This window comes from Terrapene carolina, unplaced genomic scaffold (assembly GCF_002925995.2).
Source record: "Terrapene carolina triunguis isolate 2854851 unplaced genomic scaffold, T_m_triunguis-2.0 Scaffold428, whole genome shotgun sequence".
Taxonomy (NCBI): Eukaryota; Metazoa; Chordata; order Testudines; family Emydidae; genus Terrapene; species Terrapene triunguis.
The window spans coordinates 294,156-312,560 of record NW_020664779.1 but is presented as its reverse complement, the minus strand read 5'-3'; the positions used below and the strand labels follow the sequence as shown (position 1 = coordinate 312,560).

Sequence of the window (18,405 nt, the reverse complement as noted above, 5' to 3'; positions counted from 1 at the left end):
GACCCGGGTAACTACAGGCCTGTTAGTTTAACATCTGTAGTATGCAAGGTCTTGGAAAAAATTTTGAAGGAGAAAGTAGTTAAGGACCTTGAGGTGAATGGCAATTGGGACAAATTACAACATGGGTTTACGAAAGGCAGATCGTGCCAAACCAACCTGATCTCCTTCTTTGAGAAAGTAACAGACTTTCTAGATAAAGGAAATGCGGTGGATCTAATATACCTCGATTTTAGTAAAGCGTTTGATACTGTACCGCATGAGGAATTATTGGTTAAATTGGAAAAGATGGGGATCGATATGAAAATCCAGAGGTGGATAAAGAACTGGTTAAAGGGGAGACTGCAGCGGGTAGTACTGAAAGGTGAACTGTCAGGTTGGAGGGAGGTCACCAGTGGGGTTCCTCAAGGTTCGGTTTTGGGTCCGATTTTATTTAATCTATTTATTACTGACCTCGGAACCGAATGTAGGAGTGGGCTGATAAAGTTTGCTGATGACACAAAGTTGGGAGGTATTGCCAATTCGGAAAAGGATCGGGATATCCTGCAGGGAGACTTGGATGACCTTGTAAATTGGAGTAATAATAATAGGATGAAATTTAATAGTGAGAAGTGTAAGGTGATGCATTTAGGGATGACTAACAAGAATTTTAGTTATAAGCTGGGGACGCATCGGTTGGAAGTAACGGAGGAGGAGAAGGACCTCGGAGTCCTGGTTGACCGCAGGATGACTATGAGTCGGCAATGTGATGTGGCTGTGAAAAAAGCTAATACGATCTTGGGATGCATTAGGCGAGGTATTTCTAGTAGGGACCAGGAGGTGCTGCTTCCGTTATACAAGGCGCTGGTGAGACCTCATTTGGAGTACTGTGTGCAGTTCTGGTCTCCTATGTTTAAAAAGGATGAACTCAAACTGGAACGGGTACAGAGAAGGGCCACTAGGATGATCCGAGGAATGGAAAACCTTTCGTATGAAAGGAGACTCGAGGAGCTCGGTTTGTTTAGCCTAACCAAAAGAAGGCTGAGGGGAGATATGATTGCTCTCTTTAAATATATCAGAGGGATAAATACCAGGGAGGGAGAGGAATTATTTCAGCTCAGTACTAATGGGGACACGAGAACAAATGGATATAAACTGGCCGTGGGGAAGTTTAGACTTGAAATTAGACGAAGGTTTCTAACCATCAGAGGGGTGAAATTTTGGAACAGCCTTCCGAGGGAAACGGTGGGGGCAGAAGACCTCTCTGGCTTCAAGGTTAGGCTAGATAAGTTTATGGAGGGAATGGTTTGATGGGATAACGTGATTTTAGTCAATTAGGCAATAACGTGCCATTGCTGGTAAAAAGAGGGTCCGGCTGGAGAATCTTGCCTGTATGCTCGGGGTTCTACTGATCGCCATATTTGGGGTCGGGAAGGAATATTCCTCCAGGATAGATTGGCAGAGGCCCTGGAGGTTTTTCGCCTTCCTCCGCAGCATGGGTCAGGGGTCGCAAGCTGGAGGATCCTCTGCGACTTGAAGTCTTTAAATCACGATCTGGAGACTTCAACAGCTGAGTTAAGGGAAAGTGGGTGGGTCAGCTTTTGTGGCCTGCATCATGTGGGAGGTCAGACTAGATGACCATAATGGTCCCTTCTGACCTTAAAGTCTATGAGTCTATGAGAAATAGCATAGAACTGAAGGGTGCTGAATCCTCCTTCATTCAAGTTGGTGCAAATCCTGCTACTATGTGGGGTCCCCCGCCCCCAGCAGAACTAGGCCAGTTCTGCTGCACAGGGCAGAGTGAAGGGCAAGATTTACAGGGTGAACATGGAGCTCACTTCTTCTATGTGTCCTTGTATGCCACTGCTCAGAAACTATGTGAAAGTGAGAGTAGGAGATTCCACAGCTAAACAGATCTTTCCTTCCTCTTCCCTTCTCTCACAGATGGCTGCATTAAGGTCATGGAGTATACTGCAGCTTCAAGGATGCAGTAGTGGCCATGCAACTCATCAAATTTGAGGTCAGGAAGGTGCAGAGAATGAACAGGCAGCCAAAGAACAAGACCTCTACCTAAAATGTCTCCTCTTACCCTGCTTTTTTGCTGACCTGATTGAGTTTCCTGGAGACAAAGAATAAAAAAATCGGGGGGGGGGGGGGGAAACAGGGTCAACTTAATCAGTAGAGAACTAACCCTGTTTCATCTTCTTTTATTCCCAGAGGTCACCTTGATGAAGAATCTAGATATGCCAATTAAGGATATAATTTGAAGACTTAGGCCTGGTCTACACTAGGCTTTTATGTCGACTTTAGCGCCGTTATATCGAATTAACCCTGCACCCGTCCACACCAGGAAGCCATTTAGTTCGACATAAAGCTCTCTTTAAATCGATTTCTGTAATCCTCCCCAACGAGAGGAGTAGCGCTAAATTCGACATGGCCATATCGAATTAGGCTAGGTGTGGATGGAAATCGACGGTAATAGCTCCGGGAGCTATCCCACAGTGCACCACTCTGTTGACGCTCTGGACAGCAGTCAGAGCTCGGATGCTCTGACCAGCCACACCCCCGGGAAAATTTGAATTCATTTTCATTTTCCTGTCTGGGCAGTTTGAATCTCAGTTCCTCTTTGGACATCGAGGGGAGCTCAGCAGCAGTGGCAACTATGCAGAGCTCTCCAGCAGAGATGGCCGTGCAATGTAATAGAAAGAGGGCCCCAGCATGGACTGATCGGGAAGTCTTGGATCTCATCGCAGTGTGGGGCGATGAGTCCGTGCTTTCAGAGCTGCGCTCCAAAAGAAGGAATGCTAAGATCTACGAGAAGATCTCCAAAGCCATGGCAGAGAGAGGCTACAGCCGGGATGCAACGCAGTGCCGCGTGAAAATCAAGGAGCTGAGACAAGGCTACCAAAAAACCAAAGAGGCTAACGGACGCTCCGGATCCCAGCCCCACACATCCCGTTTCTACGAGGCACTGCATTCCATCCTGGGAGCGGCCGCCACCACTACCCCACCCCTGACCGTGGACTCCGAGGATGGGATCATGTCCGCGGCCGGTTCCTCGTCGGACATGACAGCGGACGGGGAAGATGAAGAAGGAGATGAGGAGGACGAGGCAGTCGACAGCGCTGGCACCGCTGATTTCCCCGACAGCCAGGAGCTCTTCATCACCCTTACCGAGATCCCGTACCAACCGTCCCCATCCCTTACCCCGGACACAGAATCAGGGGAAGGATCAAGCAGTAAGTGCTGTAAACATGTAAACATTTATTTAAAACAGAACGGTAATATTTATACTATTAACAATGTACATTTATAAAAGTTCTGTAAACTAGTAAAAAAATAATCAGGTACAAAACAGGAATATTTACAAAGGTAACAAATGGGTTTTCATGATTTCTCTGTCTTAGGCTCTTCTCAATTTAGTCCCAAGTGTTTTAAAAAATTTTCACAATGTCCGTTACTACATGATTCCCAGGCCCAAGACGCTCCACTCCAAAGTCCCAGTGCACCTACGCGAAAATCCGGTCAATGTGGCCGGGGATCGACGAGAAATCCTCGTAGGAGAACTCCTCGTAGGTCTCGTGGAGGTAGAGCTCAAGCCTGTTGATCAGGTTCCGGGGTAGGGCGATCTTAGTGGGCCCTCCGTGGTAGCAGACATGTCCCCTCCACGCCACAATCAAGTACTCCGGGATCATCGCACGACATAGCATGGCGGCATACGGCCCCGGTTTCTGCATGCTTTCCCGCAGCATGCGTTCTCTCTGGGTGTCCGGGATCCTCAGGAGGGTGATGTCGCTCATGACGCCCTGCTTTGAATTAGGGAGGGGAATGTTAGTATTGGGACTGCTTGACAGCCACGCGGTGGAGGGAGAGGGGCAGCATACAGGGATCTTTCCCTGGGACAGCCGCGAGGGGGTGGGACAGGGGCAGAGTTCATGCTGTCCTGATTGCTGGCAGCAGAGACTGGCATTGCTTTCAATGTGAAAGGAGGCCAGTGCTACTGCTGGAGTTTTAAGCAGCCACAAGTCTGCGGCTTACCATTATTGCCCGCTCCAGAAGTTCAGGTCTCCAGCCACAGTTCTCTGAACACTCCAAGACCTCCGCAAGTCCACAGGCACTGAAGGCGACGGCCGAAAATTCGACCTTGTCCTGAGTGCGCATGTGAGAGGTTCAGTGCATGGTCTTGTTCACAGAGAAAGACTAGGTTCTTTGTATACAATTTCATTTATCTGTCTCAGGAATTCACTCCCTTTTTACAATTCACACAGACACATCTGCGACTGTCTCCCAACCCAGCCTGTCAGCACACTCCCAGAGGCTAGCGCAGATTAGGCGGAGGAAGAAGAAGACGCGTGAAGACATGTTCTCAGAACTAATGGGATGCTCCCGAGCCCAGGCAGCCCAGCAGACACAGTGGAGGGAGAACTTGTCACAAATGCACCGAGCAGTCATGGAACGGGAGGAGAGGTGGCGTCAGGAGGACCAACAGGCTACTGAAAAGCTGCTTGGACTAATGAGGGAGCAAACGAACACGCTCCGGCGCCTTGTGGATGTTCTGCAAGACCGGAGGCAGGAGGACAGAGCCCCGCTGCAGTCTATCTGTAACCGCCCTCACCCGCCACCAAGTCCCACACCCCCCTCACCCAAAGTCCAAAGAAGGAGGGGCGGCAAGGGCCGTTAAAACTTTCAGTCAACCCCTGCAGACTGCTCTAGCACTAGAAGGCTGACATTCCCCAAAATTTCATAAGCCCTTTCCTACCCACCTCACACAAGCCCCCGTCCAAGTTTCACACCCCACGTTTCATGTCTGGTTCGCAATAAAATGTTTGTTTCTCTCCATTACTGTTTCAGTCAGGTTCTTTTGAGGGAGAGTCTGTCTGGAGGGGGGGAAGGGGCTTGGTAATTGGACAGGACAGTGACCTTTAGCAGGGTACAGAGGCGGTGTCAGGTCCAGCATCAGGACACATACACAGTGCAGTCACTGGTTACCCTGGTCAGTCTGGGAGGTGTTTTTCATGTTCTCCATTGAAATAACCAGTCCACCAGTGCGGAGCCTGTCATTCCGGGAGTTTAGAAGCATCATTTGCATCAGAACACTGAACCCGCCCCCCGCCACAGTCTGCGTCCCCGGTTTAAAATATTCCCGCGAAAACAGCAATACAGACAACGGTGTTCATTAACAAAATCGAAATGATTTTATTTTTTGGGAAGGGGAAGGGGGTGAAGGGGGTATGTAACTCGAGAGGATAGTCAAAATGAACTGGGTAAAGAAACGGGGGCAGGTTCAGCTTTTCTGTCCACAAACTGAAAAGTCACTGGTTGCCCTGCTCACTCAGGAACCTAGCTTTCAAAGCCTCCCGGATGCACAGGGCGTCCCGCTGGGATCTTCTAATGGCCCGGCTGTCTGGCTGGACGTAATCATCAGCCAGGCTATTTGCCTCTAGCTCCCACCCCGCCATAAAGGTCTCCCCCTTGCTCTCACACAGATTGTGGAGCACACAGCAAGCTGCAATAACGATGGGGATATTGGTTTCACTGAGATCACAGCGAGTGAGTAAGCTTCTCCATCTCCCTTTGAGACGGCCAAAAGCACACTCCACCACCATTCTGCACTTGCTGAGACGGTAGTTGAACAGTTCTTTTTCTGTGTCCAGGGCGCCAGTATAGGGCTTCATGAGCCAGGGCATTAGCGGGTAGGCTGGGTCCCCGAGGATGACTGTAGGCATCTCCACATCCCCAAGAGTTATTTTGTGGTCTGGGAAGTAAATACCTTCCTGCAGCCGTCTAAACAGACCAGAGTTCCTGAACACGCGAGCGTCATGAACCTTGCCCGGCCATCCGACGTAGATGTTTGTAAACCGTCCCCGATGGTCCACCAGTGCTTGCAGCACCATTGAAAAGTAGCCCTTTCTATTGATGTACTGGCTGGCCTGGTGGTCCGGTCCCAGGATAGGGATGTGAGTCCCATCGATAGCCCCACCGCAGTTTGGGAATCCCATCGCGGCAAAGCCATCTATGATGACCTGCGCGTTTCCCAGGGTCGCTACCTTTGGGAGCAGTACCTTCACGATTGCCTTGGCTACTTGCATGACAACAACCCCCACGGTAGATTTGCCCACACCAAAGTGGTTCGCGACTGACCGGTAGCTGTCCGGCGTTGCAAGCTTCCAGAGGGCTATGGCCACTCGCTTCTCAACTGTGAGGGCTGCTCTCATCCTGGTATTCTGGCGCTTCAGGGCAGGGGACAGCAATTCACAAAGTTCGAGGAAAGTCCCCTTCCGCATGCGAAAGTTTCGCAGCCACTGGGATTCATCCCAGACCTGAAGCACTATACGGTCCCACCAGTCCGTGCTTGTTTCCCGGGCCCAGAATCGCCGTTCCACGATATCCACATGACCCATTGCCACCGTGATGTCCTGGGCGCTTGGGCTCGTGGTTTCTGACAGCTCTGTGCTACTCTCCGACTTCAGGCCATCACGGCGGTGTCGTAGCCTCCTCGCCTGATTACTCTTCATCTGCCTCAGGGAAAGGTGTATGATAAGCTGCGAGGTGTTGAGAACGGCCACAAGTGCAGCGATGGTCGCAGCGTGATCCATGATCGCAGTGCTGTGGCGTCCGCGCTGTCACTGACCAGAAAAGTGCGCGAACTGATTTCCCGCCGGCGCTTTCATGGAGGGAGGGAGGGCGTTAGTGACGGACGGATGACGACAAATTTTTTTTACCCAGAAGGCATTGGCGGCTCGACCCAGAATTCCGATGGGCAGCGGGGACTGCGGGAACTGTGGGATAGCTGCCCACAGTGCACCGCTTCCAATATCGACGCTCGCCCGTTAGTGTGGACTCACAAAGTCGAATTACTGTCCTTAGTGTGTCCTTAGTGTGGACACACACGTTCGACTTTGCAATATCGATTCCACATATTCGATTTAAGTAAAATCGAATTACCCTCGTAGTGTAGACATACCCTTAGAGTAAGATCTTGGCCCAGCTGAACTCCCATTGACTTTAACAGGGCTGGGAGTTCACCCTCACAGTGAAATGCAAGAGAAAGTCAGCCTTCCAGGGTGCTGAAATATCATTTAGATTCAGAAATTCCCCTTTCATTTGTAAGATCTTTCTAAAGCCCACATTTTTCTGGCCTTCCCAATTTATTATAATTTAACTGACATTTCTATTCACCAGTGATACAAATGACAGGAGTTCTGTATTCCCTTCTACTATCCTGACTTGTTTTAACAGTGGTAGAAGTATTCTGAGGTCAACAGTTTAATTTTTTCAGGGTTTCATATGATCTTTTAAAAAATATTGTTTTGTGTGGGTTTACATCTCAAGTTTGAGTTCTGGGCATAAAGAGAAAAAGAAAATGTAATTCATACAAAACCATAAGAGTTTTGCTTAATTTCTGGTTGAATTAAGTTAAAGCAACTAAGTTTACACCCATAATGATAACTCCTTTTCCCAGTACCCCAAACTTGGCCCGAGTTTTGCTCAAAACTCAATAAAACCTTACCTGAGTTTCAGGTCTGAACCTAACCACGAACAGGCAGTTGCACAAAGCTTTCATGGTTGCCTGTTGTTCTGAACTTCCCTCGAGACAACAATATGTGAAAAATTACAGATCTTGAAAAAGATATTATACAAATTCTAGTTGATGAATGTATTTCATTTGCAAAATATGCCAAACACACGTTACAAAAAACAGGTTGCTCACCTTAAAAGTCAACACATAAGTTTAATATAAAAAGAGTACCTCCCATAGATTATCCCACATACTGTTGCTAAAAAGTCACCATAATTATCAATACTTCACTGTCATTCTTGCCATTTTAAAACTAACTGCAGAAATTCAATTGTCAAATAAACCCAGACCTACTTCAAATTTTCCATTTTTGGTCAAGACCCTAGAACAGGTAATGGCTTCTCAGTTATATCACCATAAAGTAGAAAACAACCTCTGAATAGAGCAATCTCTGTGCTCTATCCTAATGAAATCTAGATTGGAATTTCTCAGAGTTTTTAACGATTTATTACAGTAGTATGATGCCAGCAGTTTGTGTGTTTAATTTTGCTTGACCCAAGTGTTTCTTTTGATTATAACATCCTTGTTTACAGCATTATGTAGGAATTGCTGGCACTATTTTAAGCTGGCATCCATCTTATTTGTTAAACAGATGTCACTTTTTGTCTATAGCTTATTTTTCTCCTTTGCTGTAGAAATTACTTGAGTTCACTTTTATTTTTGGGCAACACTATTTTTCAGCCAGCAGTGGGCTAATATTTCTATTTTGACCTTGTGCCGTGCACTCCTTTTTTTGCCTTTTTTAATTTGAAAAAAAAAAAAAAAAAAAAAAGGAACAAGAGGTGAAAAGTGACAGAGCCTTAAGGATGAGTCCTCATAAAACAAATCTTTATATCAAAAATATTCCAAAAGAAAGAGATTCTAAGGAGTAGGATAGGTTCTGCAGTACTAAGAAACCAAAATGACGTTCTTCTCTACAGGCTGAATCTTAGCAACAGAGCTTTGCAAATGTACACATCTTGCCTTGCATGTGTCCTGAAATGGAACCTCTCTCCAGGCCTGCCAGAATACAATCTTACAGTCACATAAACAGGATTCTTTCAAGACAGCAGTGTTTAATGATTCATTGCCAAAAGAAAGGAAAATCTGGGTGGGCTTTCTAAGGTCTTTAGTTCACAATAAGTAAAAACCAAAGGATATCTGAACATCAAATTTGAGGAGAAGATACATGAAAGATATGCAGTCATGGGAAGATGTTAGCAGGATGATAGGCTCACTAATGTAGAAACCTACCATCATCTTTGGAAGGAATGTAGGATGAGTCTGGAACACCATTGTATACTTGTAAAATATAATATATAGCAGATCTATGAGCTGAAATCACTGCCCTTAGGAAAATGAGCTTCCATAAAAAAAAAAACAAGCTCCTCATATACTGATTGGTTCAAAAGGAGTTTTTATCAGCTTTGTCAGAACCACATTAGTGGACTTTGGCCCTCAAATGTGTCAAAGCTTGCACTAACCCGATGATAATGGTCTGCATAGAAATACTGATATACCTTCAATTACTAGTTCGTGAAAGGTCAAAATCGCTGTCAAATTAACTTGGATGGAATCAGTCTTCTATCCAGCCTCAGATAAATAAAGGGGACACTGGGTTTTAGAATAAAGGTCTCCCTGCCAGGCATAGCCACCTCAACCATCACACTCTACTGTGGGGGCAGGGAAGCATAGTCAGTGGTATTTTAGGGCAAATTGTACTTTTTTTCTTGAGTCCCTGGAGAACAGGAGAGAGGTGTGAAATGTCTTCACCAACTCATCAATATAGGATGCAAGAGCAGAGCAAGTTCATTCAAAAATGCAGTAGTCACGCTCGCTGGTTGGTGACATCTGTCACATTCACACTTTTTAAAACTCTTGATCTTTCGTTATTGGCAATGAGAGGAATGATGGCATCTTGGATCACAAGGTAGTTTGAAAGGAAAATATATCTGAATTAAACATCCAGAAGCTTCAGCATAGATCTAGAAAGAAACACTCAGAAGCATCAGAAACAAAATAGGATGCAACATCTCCAAGTCTAAAAGTATTTTAAGGTCTGGACACAAAACCTCAATGCGTCAAAGCTCTGAAAAAGAATGGCAAATCAAGTATTGTTGTTGGAAACTAATATGTTAAAGCCTCATACATAAAGCACTGAAAATGTCAACTGAAAATATAAAGTGCAGGAACCAAATTAACAATTCAGTGGTAGGCAAAGAAGGGTTCCCAAACAAACTGACTAACAAGTAGAATCTAAAGCTAACACCAAGGCCAGCATTTCAGGGTCACGTAGCCTCAAGTGCGTAAGGATGAGCAGATGCACACAAAAAAACCAGATGAGGTATCAAAAGACTAACTGAAGGGTTGAGGGGACCAACAGAAGAAATTCAAAACCTGTCACAGATCAAAGTAGAATTGGAGCAATAGTGGTTGACGGGATCTGATCTCAGCTTTCTTGACTAACAAGGAGCTGACTGGAAGTTACTTAGGGCCGAGGTTCTGGCATTTGATGGTGCATGTGGATCTTCAGTACCCCTGCCTCAGACAGCCAAAAAGTTTTGTGTTATAGGAGTTCTGTCCTCTCTTGCACTGGGAGCATGAGACCCAAGAGTGAGAATCCTGTGTAGAAGACAGCCTTTAAAGACTAGATCTGAAAAGTACCATGAAATATTAGAAGTATACTATCTAAAATAAAGTTACTGCTTGTGATGGTTCTGTCTTGTGTGGTTTGGCACTTTACATTAAGGAAGTATAATTAACAGATACTATATCAATATACTCGACCAATTTCTGCTCTCATTTAGTCCTCTACAACCCCAATGACATCAGAGGGATTGCAAAGGTGTAATTATGAATAGAATTTGTCCCACTTCCTTTATGTTTAATGTACAGAAAGCTGCACTGATGAAACTGCTCATACTGCAAAAAAATAAAATACTCCTTATGGCAACTCAGTAACAACAACTATAATTCATGGCTTGAACAGGATTTCACTGCATGCTGAATGACTTATTTCCCACATCTTCTGAAATCCCTCTCAATATTTTTTATTGAATGGAATGACACTTTCATAGCATTGGGCCCAGATTAACAGTGCAGAATCTGACATAAAATCTTTCTCAGTTCAGTTACAGGAAGCATGAGACGAGATTCCTGACTCATCCCTTGACACAAGCTGAATACTACAGTATATTGCCTGTGAATAATAGTAAATGTTACTAGTGTCTAAAAGTTTGTCAATCTGTTCTCAATATTTAGAACTGTCCACAGGTGCCACCAATATATCTGAGGAGGACTGGAGCAGAAAGTGCCGTAAATCTTCAGGGATTTCAAGTAATTCAGTAATAAAACTGCAGTCCAGTGTTCGAAGTCTTTGTACAGAGAATTTCCTGATTTGGAATATTAAAAAAAAAAAAAAAAGCAATCACTCAGATGCATGTGCCCACAAAACAACAAACAAGTCTCTTTTTTAAAGAAATACTACATTCTTTGTGATGGTAATGGGCCATTTTAGAATATGAGACAGTAAGGGCATGTCTACACTACGATATTAGGTCGATTTTATAGAAGTTGATCTTTAGTAACCGATTTTATACAGTTGATCGTGTGTGTCCCCACTAAGCGCATTAGGTCAGCGGAGTGCATCCTCAATACGGTGGCTAGCATTGACTCACGGAGTGGTGCACTGTGGTAGCTATCCCACAGTCCCCGCTGCCCAATGGAATTCTGGGTTAAGCTCCCAATGCCTGATGGGGCAAAAACATTGTCACAGGTGGTTTTGGGTACATGCTGTCAGTCTCCTCCCTCCCTCCTTGAAAGCAAAGGCAAACAATCATTTTGCACCTTTTTTCCTGGGTTATCCATGCAGATGCCATAGCACGGCAAGCATGGAGCCCACTCAGCTGCATACTGCTTTTGTGAGCATTGTAAACACCTCATGCATTATCCTGCAGTATGTGCAGAGCCTAGCTAGGAGCCGCCAGCACGAGGAAGATTGTGAGGAGGACATGGACACAGATGTTCCTCAAAGCACGGGATGTGGCAATTGGGATATCATGGAGGCATTGGAGCATATTAATAAAGTGGAATGCTGATTCTGGGCCCGACAAACAAGCACAGACTGGTGGGATCACATAGTGTTGCGGGTATGGGATGATTCCCAGTGGCTGCAAAACTTTTGCATGTGTAAGGCCACTTTCATGGAACTTTGAGTTGCTTTCCCCCGCGCTGAAGTGAAAGAATACCAAGATGAGACCTGCCCTGACAGTTGAGAAGTGAGTGGCGATAGCGCTGTGGAAGCTTGCAACGCCTGACTGCTACCGGTCAGTAGGGAATCAATTCAGAGTGGGCAATTCTACCATGGGGGCTGCTGTGATCCAAGTAGCCAGGGCAATCAATGTCCTTCTGCTAAGAAGGGTAGTGACTCTGGGAAATGGGCAGGTCATAGTGGATGGCTTTGCTGCAATGGGGTTCCCTAACTGTGGTGGGACGATAGACGGAACGCATATCCCTATCTTGGCACCAGACCACCTTGCCAAAGAGTACATAAATCGCAAGAGGTACTTCTCAATGGTGTTGCAAGCACTGGTGGATCACAAGGGCCGTTTCACCAACATCAACGTGGGATGGTCGGGAAAGGTGCATGACGCTCGCATCTTTCAGCACTCCGGGCTGTTCGGAAAGCTGCAAGAAGAAACTTTCTTCCCAGACCAGAAAATTACCATTGGGGATGTTGAAATGACAATAGTTATCCTTGGGGACCCAGCCTACTCCTTGCTCCCAGGGCTCATGAAGCCGTACACAGGCAGCCTGGACAGCAGTAAGGAGCAGTTCAAGTACAGGCTGAGCAAGTTCAGAATGGTGGTAGAATGTGCCTTTGGACGTTTAACGGGGCGCTGGCACAGTTTTCTGAGTAGGTTAGACCTCAGCAAAAGCAATATTCCCATTGTTATTGCTGCTTGCTGTGTGCTCCATAATATCTGTGAGAGTAAGGGGGAGACGTTTATGGTGGGGTGGGAGGTTGAGGCAGATCACCTGGCAGCCAATTTTGAACAGCCAGACACCAGGGCAATTAGAAGAGCACATCGAGGTGCGCTGCGCATCAGAGAGGCTTTGAAAAACAGTTTCACGACTGACCAGGCTACGGTGTGACGGTGTCAGAGTGGTAGCTGTGTTAGTCTGTATCAGCAAAAAGAACGAGGCACCTTAGAGACTAACAAATTTATTTAAGCATAAACAGTTGTGTGTGTTTGTCCTTGATGCAAACCCGCCCCCTTTGGTGAATGTACTTCCCTGCAAGCCAATCCCCCTTCCCCCTTCAATCACAGCTGGCACAGGAAATAAAGTCCCTATTGTTCTGAATCCATTCATTATTTATTAAAAAAATATGTGAGATCACTGACAACGCTGACTAGTAAAAGGAAGCCCGGGTGTACAAAGGGTTTGATAACGGATGCGGTGGGGGGGGGGAGGAAAGGACAAGGCCACATTGCTTATTGTAGTCACACCACAAATCAAAGCTGTTTGAATGACAGCCTTCTGTTGCTTGGGCCATCCCCTGGAGTTGAGTGGCAGGGTGCCCGGAGCCTCCCCCGCGCATTCTTGGGCGTTTGGGTGAGGATATGGAACTTGGCGAGGAGGGCAGGCGGTTACACAATGGCTGCAGCGATGGTCTGTACTCTAGTTGCTTTTCCTGCAGCTCAACCAGATGCCTCATCATGTCCATTTGCTCCCCCATTAGCCTCAGCAACTCCTCCTGCGTGTTCCGATCACGCTCACTGTATGCTTTCCTGGCCTCTGCCACTAAATGCCTCCATGCATTCAGCTGTGCCCTATCAGTGCGGGAGGATTGCATGAGCTCTGAAAACATGTCATCGCAAGTGCGTTTTTTTTGCCTTCTAATCTGTGATAACCTCAGGGACGGAGTTGATGTGGGGAGCATAGAAGCATTTGCAGTTGCAGAGGGGGGGAAAAAAAGGGAGAGTAGACTTTTAAGAAGATACATTTTTGAGAACAAAAGGGAGACTCTTTCACAGTGAATCAAGCAATTAACAGCAGCCAGCACATGTGTTTTAGGTACAAGGTCGCATTTTGCCTTTTATATTGAGCACCTGCCGGTATGGTAACATCACACACGGCTGGGCAATAGAATTCGGTTTCCAGGCAGTCATGGTAAGCCAAAGGGTACGTGGGGTCCGCGTTCATAACATGTGGGAATGGTTTCAAACTGCAGCACCCTCCTTTTCCATAGCAACCAATGCCGATTGTGTTTGCCGTTTAAAAGTAGGGGCTGCATTTAAAAGGAGGGGCTGCGGTTGCTGTTTAAAAGGAGGGGGAACAGTTTTGGGGTGGATGTGCAGCACATCCCTCCCTATCCCCCGTGTGGCTATTCTCCGGGATGATCCCTTTTAGCCAAGCGCAAACTGCCAAGCATGCCCAGGGTCTAATGTGTCGGGGATCACCAAACAGAGGATTACTGTTCCCTTACAAAACTTCCCCTATTTCAAGCAGGTGACCATGAATGATATCACTCTCCTGAGGCTAACACAGAAAGATAAAGACCGAATGTTGCATGAATGCGACCAAAACCCAGGACCATTTGCTGCCATGCTTTGTGCTGCAATGATTCTAGACCACTTGCTACTGGTTTGGCATGGTAAAGCGTCCTACCGTGGAAGACGAAATAAGGCAGCCCTCCCCAGAAACCTTCTGTAAAGGCTTTCAGAGTACCTCCGGGAGAGCTTCATGGAGATGCCCCTTGAGGATTCCCACTCCATCCCCAGACACGTTAACAGACTTTTCTATTAGCTGTACTGGCCGCGATTGCATCCCAATTGCTCAGGGCAAATCAAACGTTAAATACAATTGCTTTTAACCCCTGTAATGTCGTTACAAATGTGCACTCACCAGAGGTGCCTTCTCGACCTTCAGGGACCAGGAACAATAGGCCCTGGGAGGGTATTGGCTCCAGGGTGAGGAAAAGGTCCTGGCTGCCGGGGAGAACGGATTCTCCGCTTGCCTGCTGCGCATTCTCCTCCTCCTCTTCATCCACAAAATCCTTATCCATGTTGCATGAGGCTGCCACCTTGCAGGTGTCCACGGAGAGTGTTGGGGTACTGGTAAGGTCCTCCCCTAGAATGGCATGCAGCTGATCACAGAAGTGGCATGTCTGGGGCTCTGCCCCGGAGCGACCATTTGCCTCCTTTGTCTTTTGGTAGGCTTGCCTGAGCTCCTTAAATTTTCACACAGCACTGCTGTGCATCCCTGGTGTAGCCTCTATCCACCATGCCCTGTGCAATTTTGGCATATATATCTCAGCATTTCTTCTGCTGGATCGGAGTTCTGCCTGCACAGATTCTTCTCCCCATACTGCAATCAGATCAAGTGTCTCCAGTTCGCTCCAGGCTGGAGCTCGTTTGCGATTCTGGGACTGCATGGTCATCTGTTCTGCTGAGCTTGCCACGCTGACCAAACAGGAAATGAGATTCAAAAGTTCCTGGTGCTTTTCCTGTGTACCTGGCTAGTGCACTGGAGTTGAAAGTGCTGTCCAGAGTGGTCACATTGGAGCACTCTGGGATAGCTCCCGGAGGCCAATGCCATCGAATTGCACAGCACTGTGTCTACACTACCCCAAATTAGACCCAGGAAGGTCGATTTTAGCACTACTCCTCTTGTCAGGGAGGAGTACAGTGGTTGATTTTAAGGGCCCTTTAGGTCTGCGGAATGGGGTTGGTTGTGTTGACGCATTCATTATAAAAATCGATCTAACGCGGCTAAATTCGACCTAACCTCGTAGTGTAGACCAGGCTTCAGTCACTTACAAATATTTTTAGAATAGCAGGAAAATTATAAACTATTGTCTAAGATAGATGACTGTGAGGGTGTGCTTACCTCTTTGGTGTCAAGTGTGTGCCACTGCCTCTGTTTCCCTATTGTGTCTCAGTTTCCCTCCTCTGGAGGTTTTCCTTGGGCTGGTAGGGTGATTTGGCCAAATCAAGATTCCTACTATCCACAGCAAATAAAAGTCCCCAAACCAAAACTATTTCCCTTTGTCTGCAGGGGTTCCTACATACCCTTTGCCCAAAGTCCTTCATCACTTAGACTTAGGTATCTCGATTTGGTCCTTTGCCCTTTATCTCACGAGCTCATAAAGCTCTTCAACCTTGGGCACCGTGGTTTTTCCCACCACTTCTAAGTGACACAGTAGGTGAGCCCAAGCTCTCCAACCACTCCAGGATCTGATCCTGGGACCCTGTGCTGCAAAGCATCTGTCTGTTCTTACACTACAAATTTCTATTTCATGGTTCCCAGGACTACCTCCTACTGTCTCCTTCCTCCCCATGCCCTTTCCAGGCTTCTTCAGTCAAGTCCCTCACAGGAACTTCCTGGTGCCCTTGCAAGGGGAACCATTATTGGTCCTTTCCCAGATCCCAGTCACTGGAAAGCCTAACAGCAAGCTGCTGCTTTCCTATTACTTCTCCCACCAATGAACGGAACCTGTCTTTTATCCTGTCTCCCGCTTCCCAACTGGCCTTGCTCCTCGTCTATGACCACCTGATCCTTCTCCACCAAGTTCCTTGACCTGGAAGAAAAGACAGGTACTGGCAGAGGCTGCGCCTGATCTTCCCTTTAAAGGCCCAGCTCGTCCTATGACAACAGCCTACTCGCTTCTAAACATGAGGAACAAAGCTCCAAATTGCAACGTAGCTATGAACTGAAATAAGTGCCTTTGAATAGTTCTAATAGAGTAGTCAAGCATTCTAACCAGGTGGCCCTGACTTCTTTTGTATTCAAAAAATTTGTTAACGAAAAGAAATAGCAAGCACATAATACAAGCAAATAGATGGTGACCTAGAAAACCAATGCATTTTAATCGACTTGTTCATTACAAAGAAATGAATACTCCAGTCCAAACAGCATGTTGCCCACTCACCAAATGTCGGATTTTGTGTCATAACCTTGATGTTTCAGTGCCTCTGGGCTCATGTAGTAAGGTGTCCCAGTAAACGTAGTTGCCAGATCACACGATCCCATCAAGAGACGAGAAACTCCAAAGTCCCCTTAAAATAAAATTGTATTAAAAAAAAAAAATACTAGGTAGGTAAGAAAATCTAGACTAAAAATCAAATCAGGAATTCTAAACTTACTTTGAGTGTCTTTAATATAACATTTTATAATTTAATATTATTTAAAAAATTTGGGGCCAGATCCTCAGCTGGTGTGAATTCTCATAACTCTGTTGAAATCAGTGAAGCTATGATAATTATCAGCAAGGATCTGCCACTTGAAACACAAAAATTGGGGTAATTGAATGGCTCAGAGTATTGGTAATGAGATAGAGAACTTTTCACTTCTACACTGTTGATTCAAATGCAGCCCAAGCTAAGAGTAAACAGAAGTTTTTTCCATCTTATGGCTGTCTGGTATATTAAATTGATTTGACAGAGTCAGTCCTTTTCCCCATGGATTAATGTCCATCCATCTCACAGAAAGCAGCACTAATAACTGGCAACGTTGCTTATACTCTCAGCAGAGATGCTAAGGATTGAAAGGGACTGGAGAATGAACTTTCTCTCCCCTGTTGAGGTGATTCCTACAGTTCAAGGCCAAGGCATATTGTCTAGGCAGTGTGGAGAATTTTGCACTGCTGATGCCTATGCATGCTGTACTTTTTAAATAGAAGATTTTGACAACTCGTCACCATGGTGATGGGTGCAGTAGAAAAATCAGAGATTAGGTTAGATCAAATTGCTACAATATCAGTCTGGAACCTTTCATTACCATGACATTCATATAAAAGAATGTTTAGAAGAAGTAAAAAAAAAAAAAAAATTACTAATGAATTTAACTAACAATATGGCTGCGATTGACACAAACATACTGAGTATAAGAGTCAGTACACCTATCCCCCTTACACAGGGGAATAAAACAGATGCAGTGCATGAACATATGCACTTATACAGAAAAAGAAAGAACTGTTTTATAAGGGGAAAAAGTTATTGCTTTTGCAATTCTTTCACCAGAAAAGATTTTGAAAAGGGACATTATTTTATTAATGTTAATATTGTGCAATGTTTGAAAATAAGACAACTGCATATTGTGAAAATAAGAGTCCAAAGTCTTCTCAGTTCTGGTGTCTTGACAAGTCTTGGCAATATGTTCCTACAAATATTTCATTTTGAAACGAAAGAGAACCAATTTATATAAAGATTAGTAAATCTAGGGTGTAATGGTTGGAAATAACTATTATAAATACCAATAACTATTAGAAAAGGCTGGAGATTAAATTATATGCACATTTTAATGATCTATACTGAATGTTCCTAAGGAGACATAAAATGATTTTACAAGAAAAACTTGCAATGATTTTTAAAACATGGAGAAAAATCAATTGGTCATGAATCTTCTATACAAAAAGATATACATTGTTTCTCAAATCTAGATCAAGTTCAAAATAAAATAATGCCTTAAGATATCCTTTTGTTTTCAAATGCTTGTGCATGAAAAGTTGACATCCCCTAGTTAAAAAGCCATTCACAAAATTAAGTATTACCATAGTTTTAGAACTATACCACAAAAAAGATACAGTGCATTAGACACCTCTAGATACCATCTAATTTAAATCTCCATATTTATAACATCTGTGATGGAATTTTCTATAGTACTAAAAGTCATCTAAGAAAGTAAGGAAATCTTACCAATTTTAAGAAGGTTATTTTTCAAAAAAATATTCTTGGCTTTTAAATCCCTGTGAAGTATTCGCCTGAAACACAAAGGGGAATTCAATTTCATCTGATTTGGGGAAATTATAGTCAAATACACTAACCCAGCCACTTCCTTCATTAGAACTGTGTTACTAAAGGCCAGCC

The 18,405-nt window shown here is 45.1% G+C and overlaps 1 protein-coding gene across 1 annotated transcript in view; it reads right to left on the bottom strand.

The window, feature by feature from the left end:
- Positions 1 to 18,405, bottom strand: part of NEK11 (NIMA related kinase 11) — a 171,641-nt gene that overhangs the window by 96,658 nt on the left and 56,578 nt on the right. Inside the window, exons 4-5 of the mRNA XM_026658338.1 lie at positions 18,235 to 18,299; positions 16,470 to 16,596 (exon numbers count right to left, since the gene is read on the bottom strand). Coding sequence (XP_026514123.1) covers positions 16,470 to 16,596; positions 18,235 to 18,299 — 192 coding nt within the window. The remainder of the gene's footprint in view (positions 1 to 16,469; positions 16,597 to 18,234; positions 18,300 to 18,405) is intronic.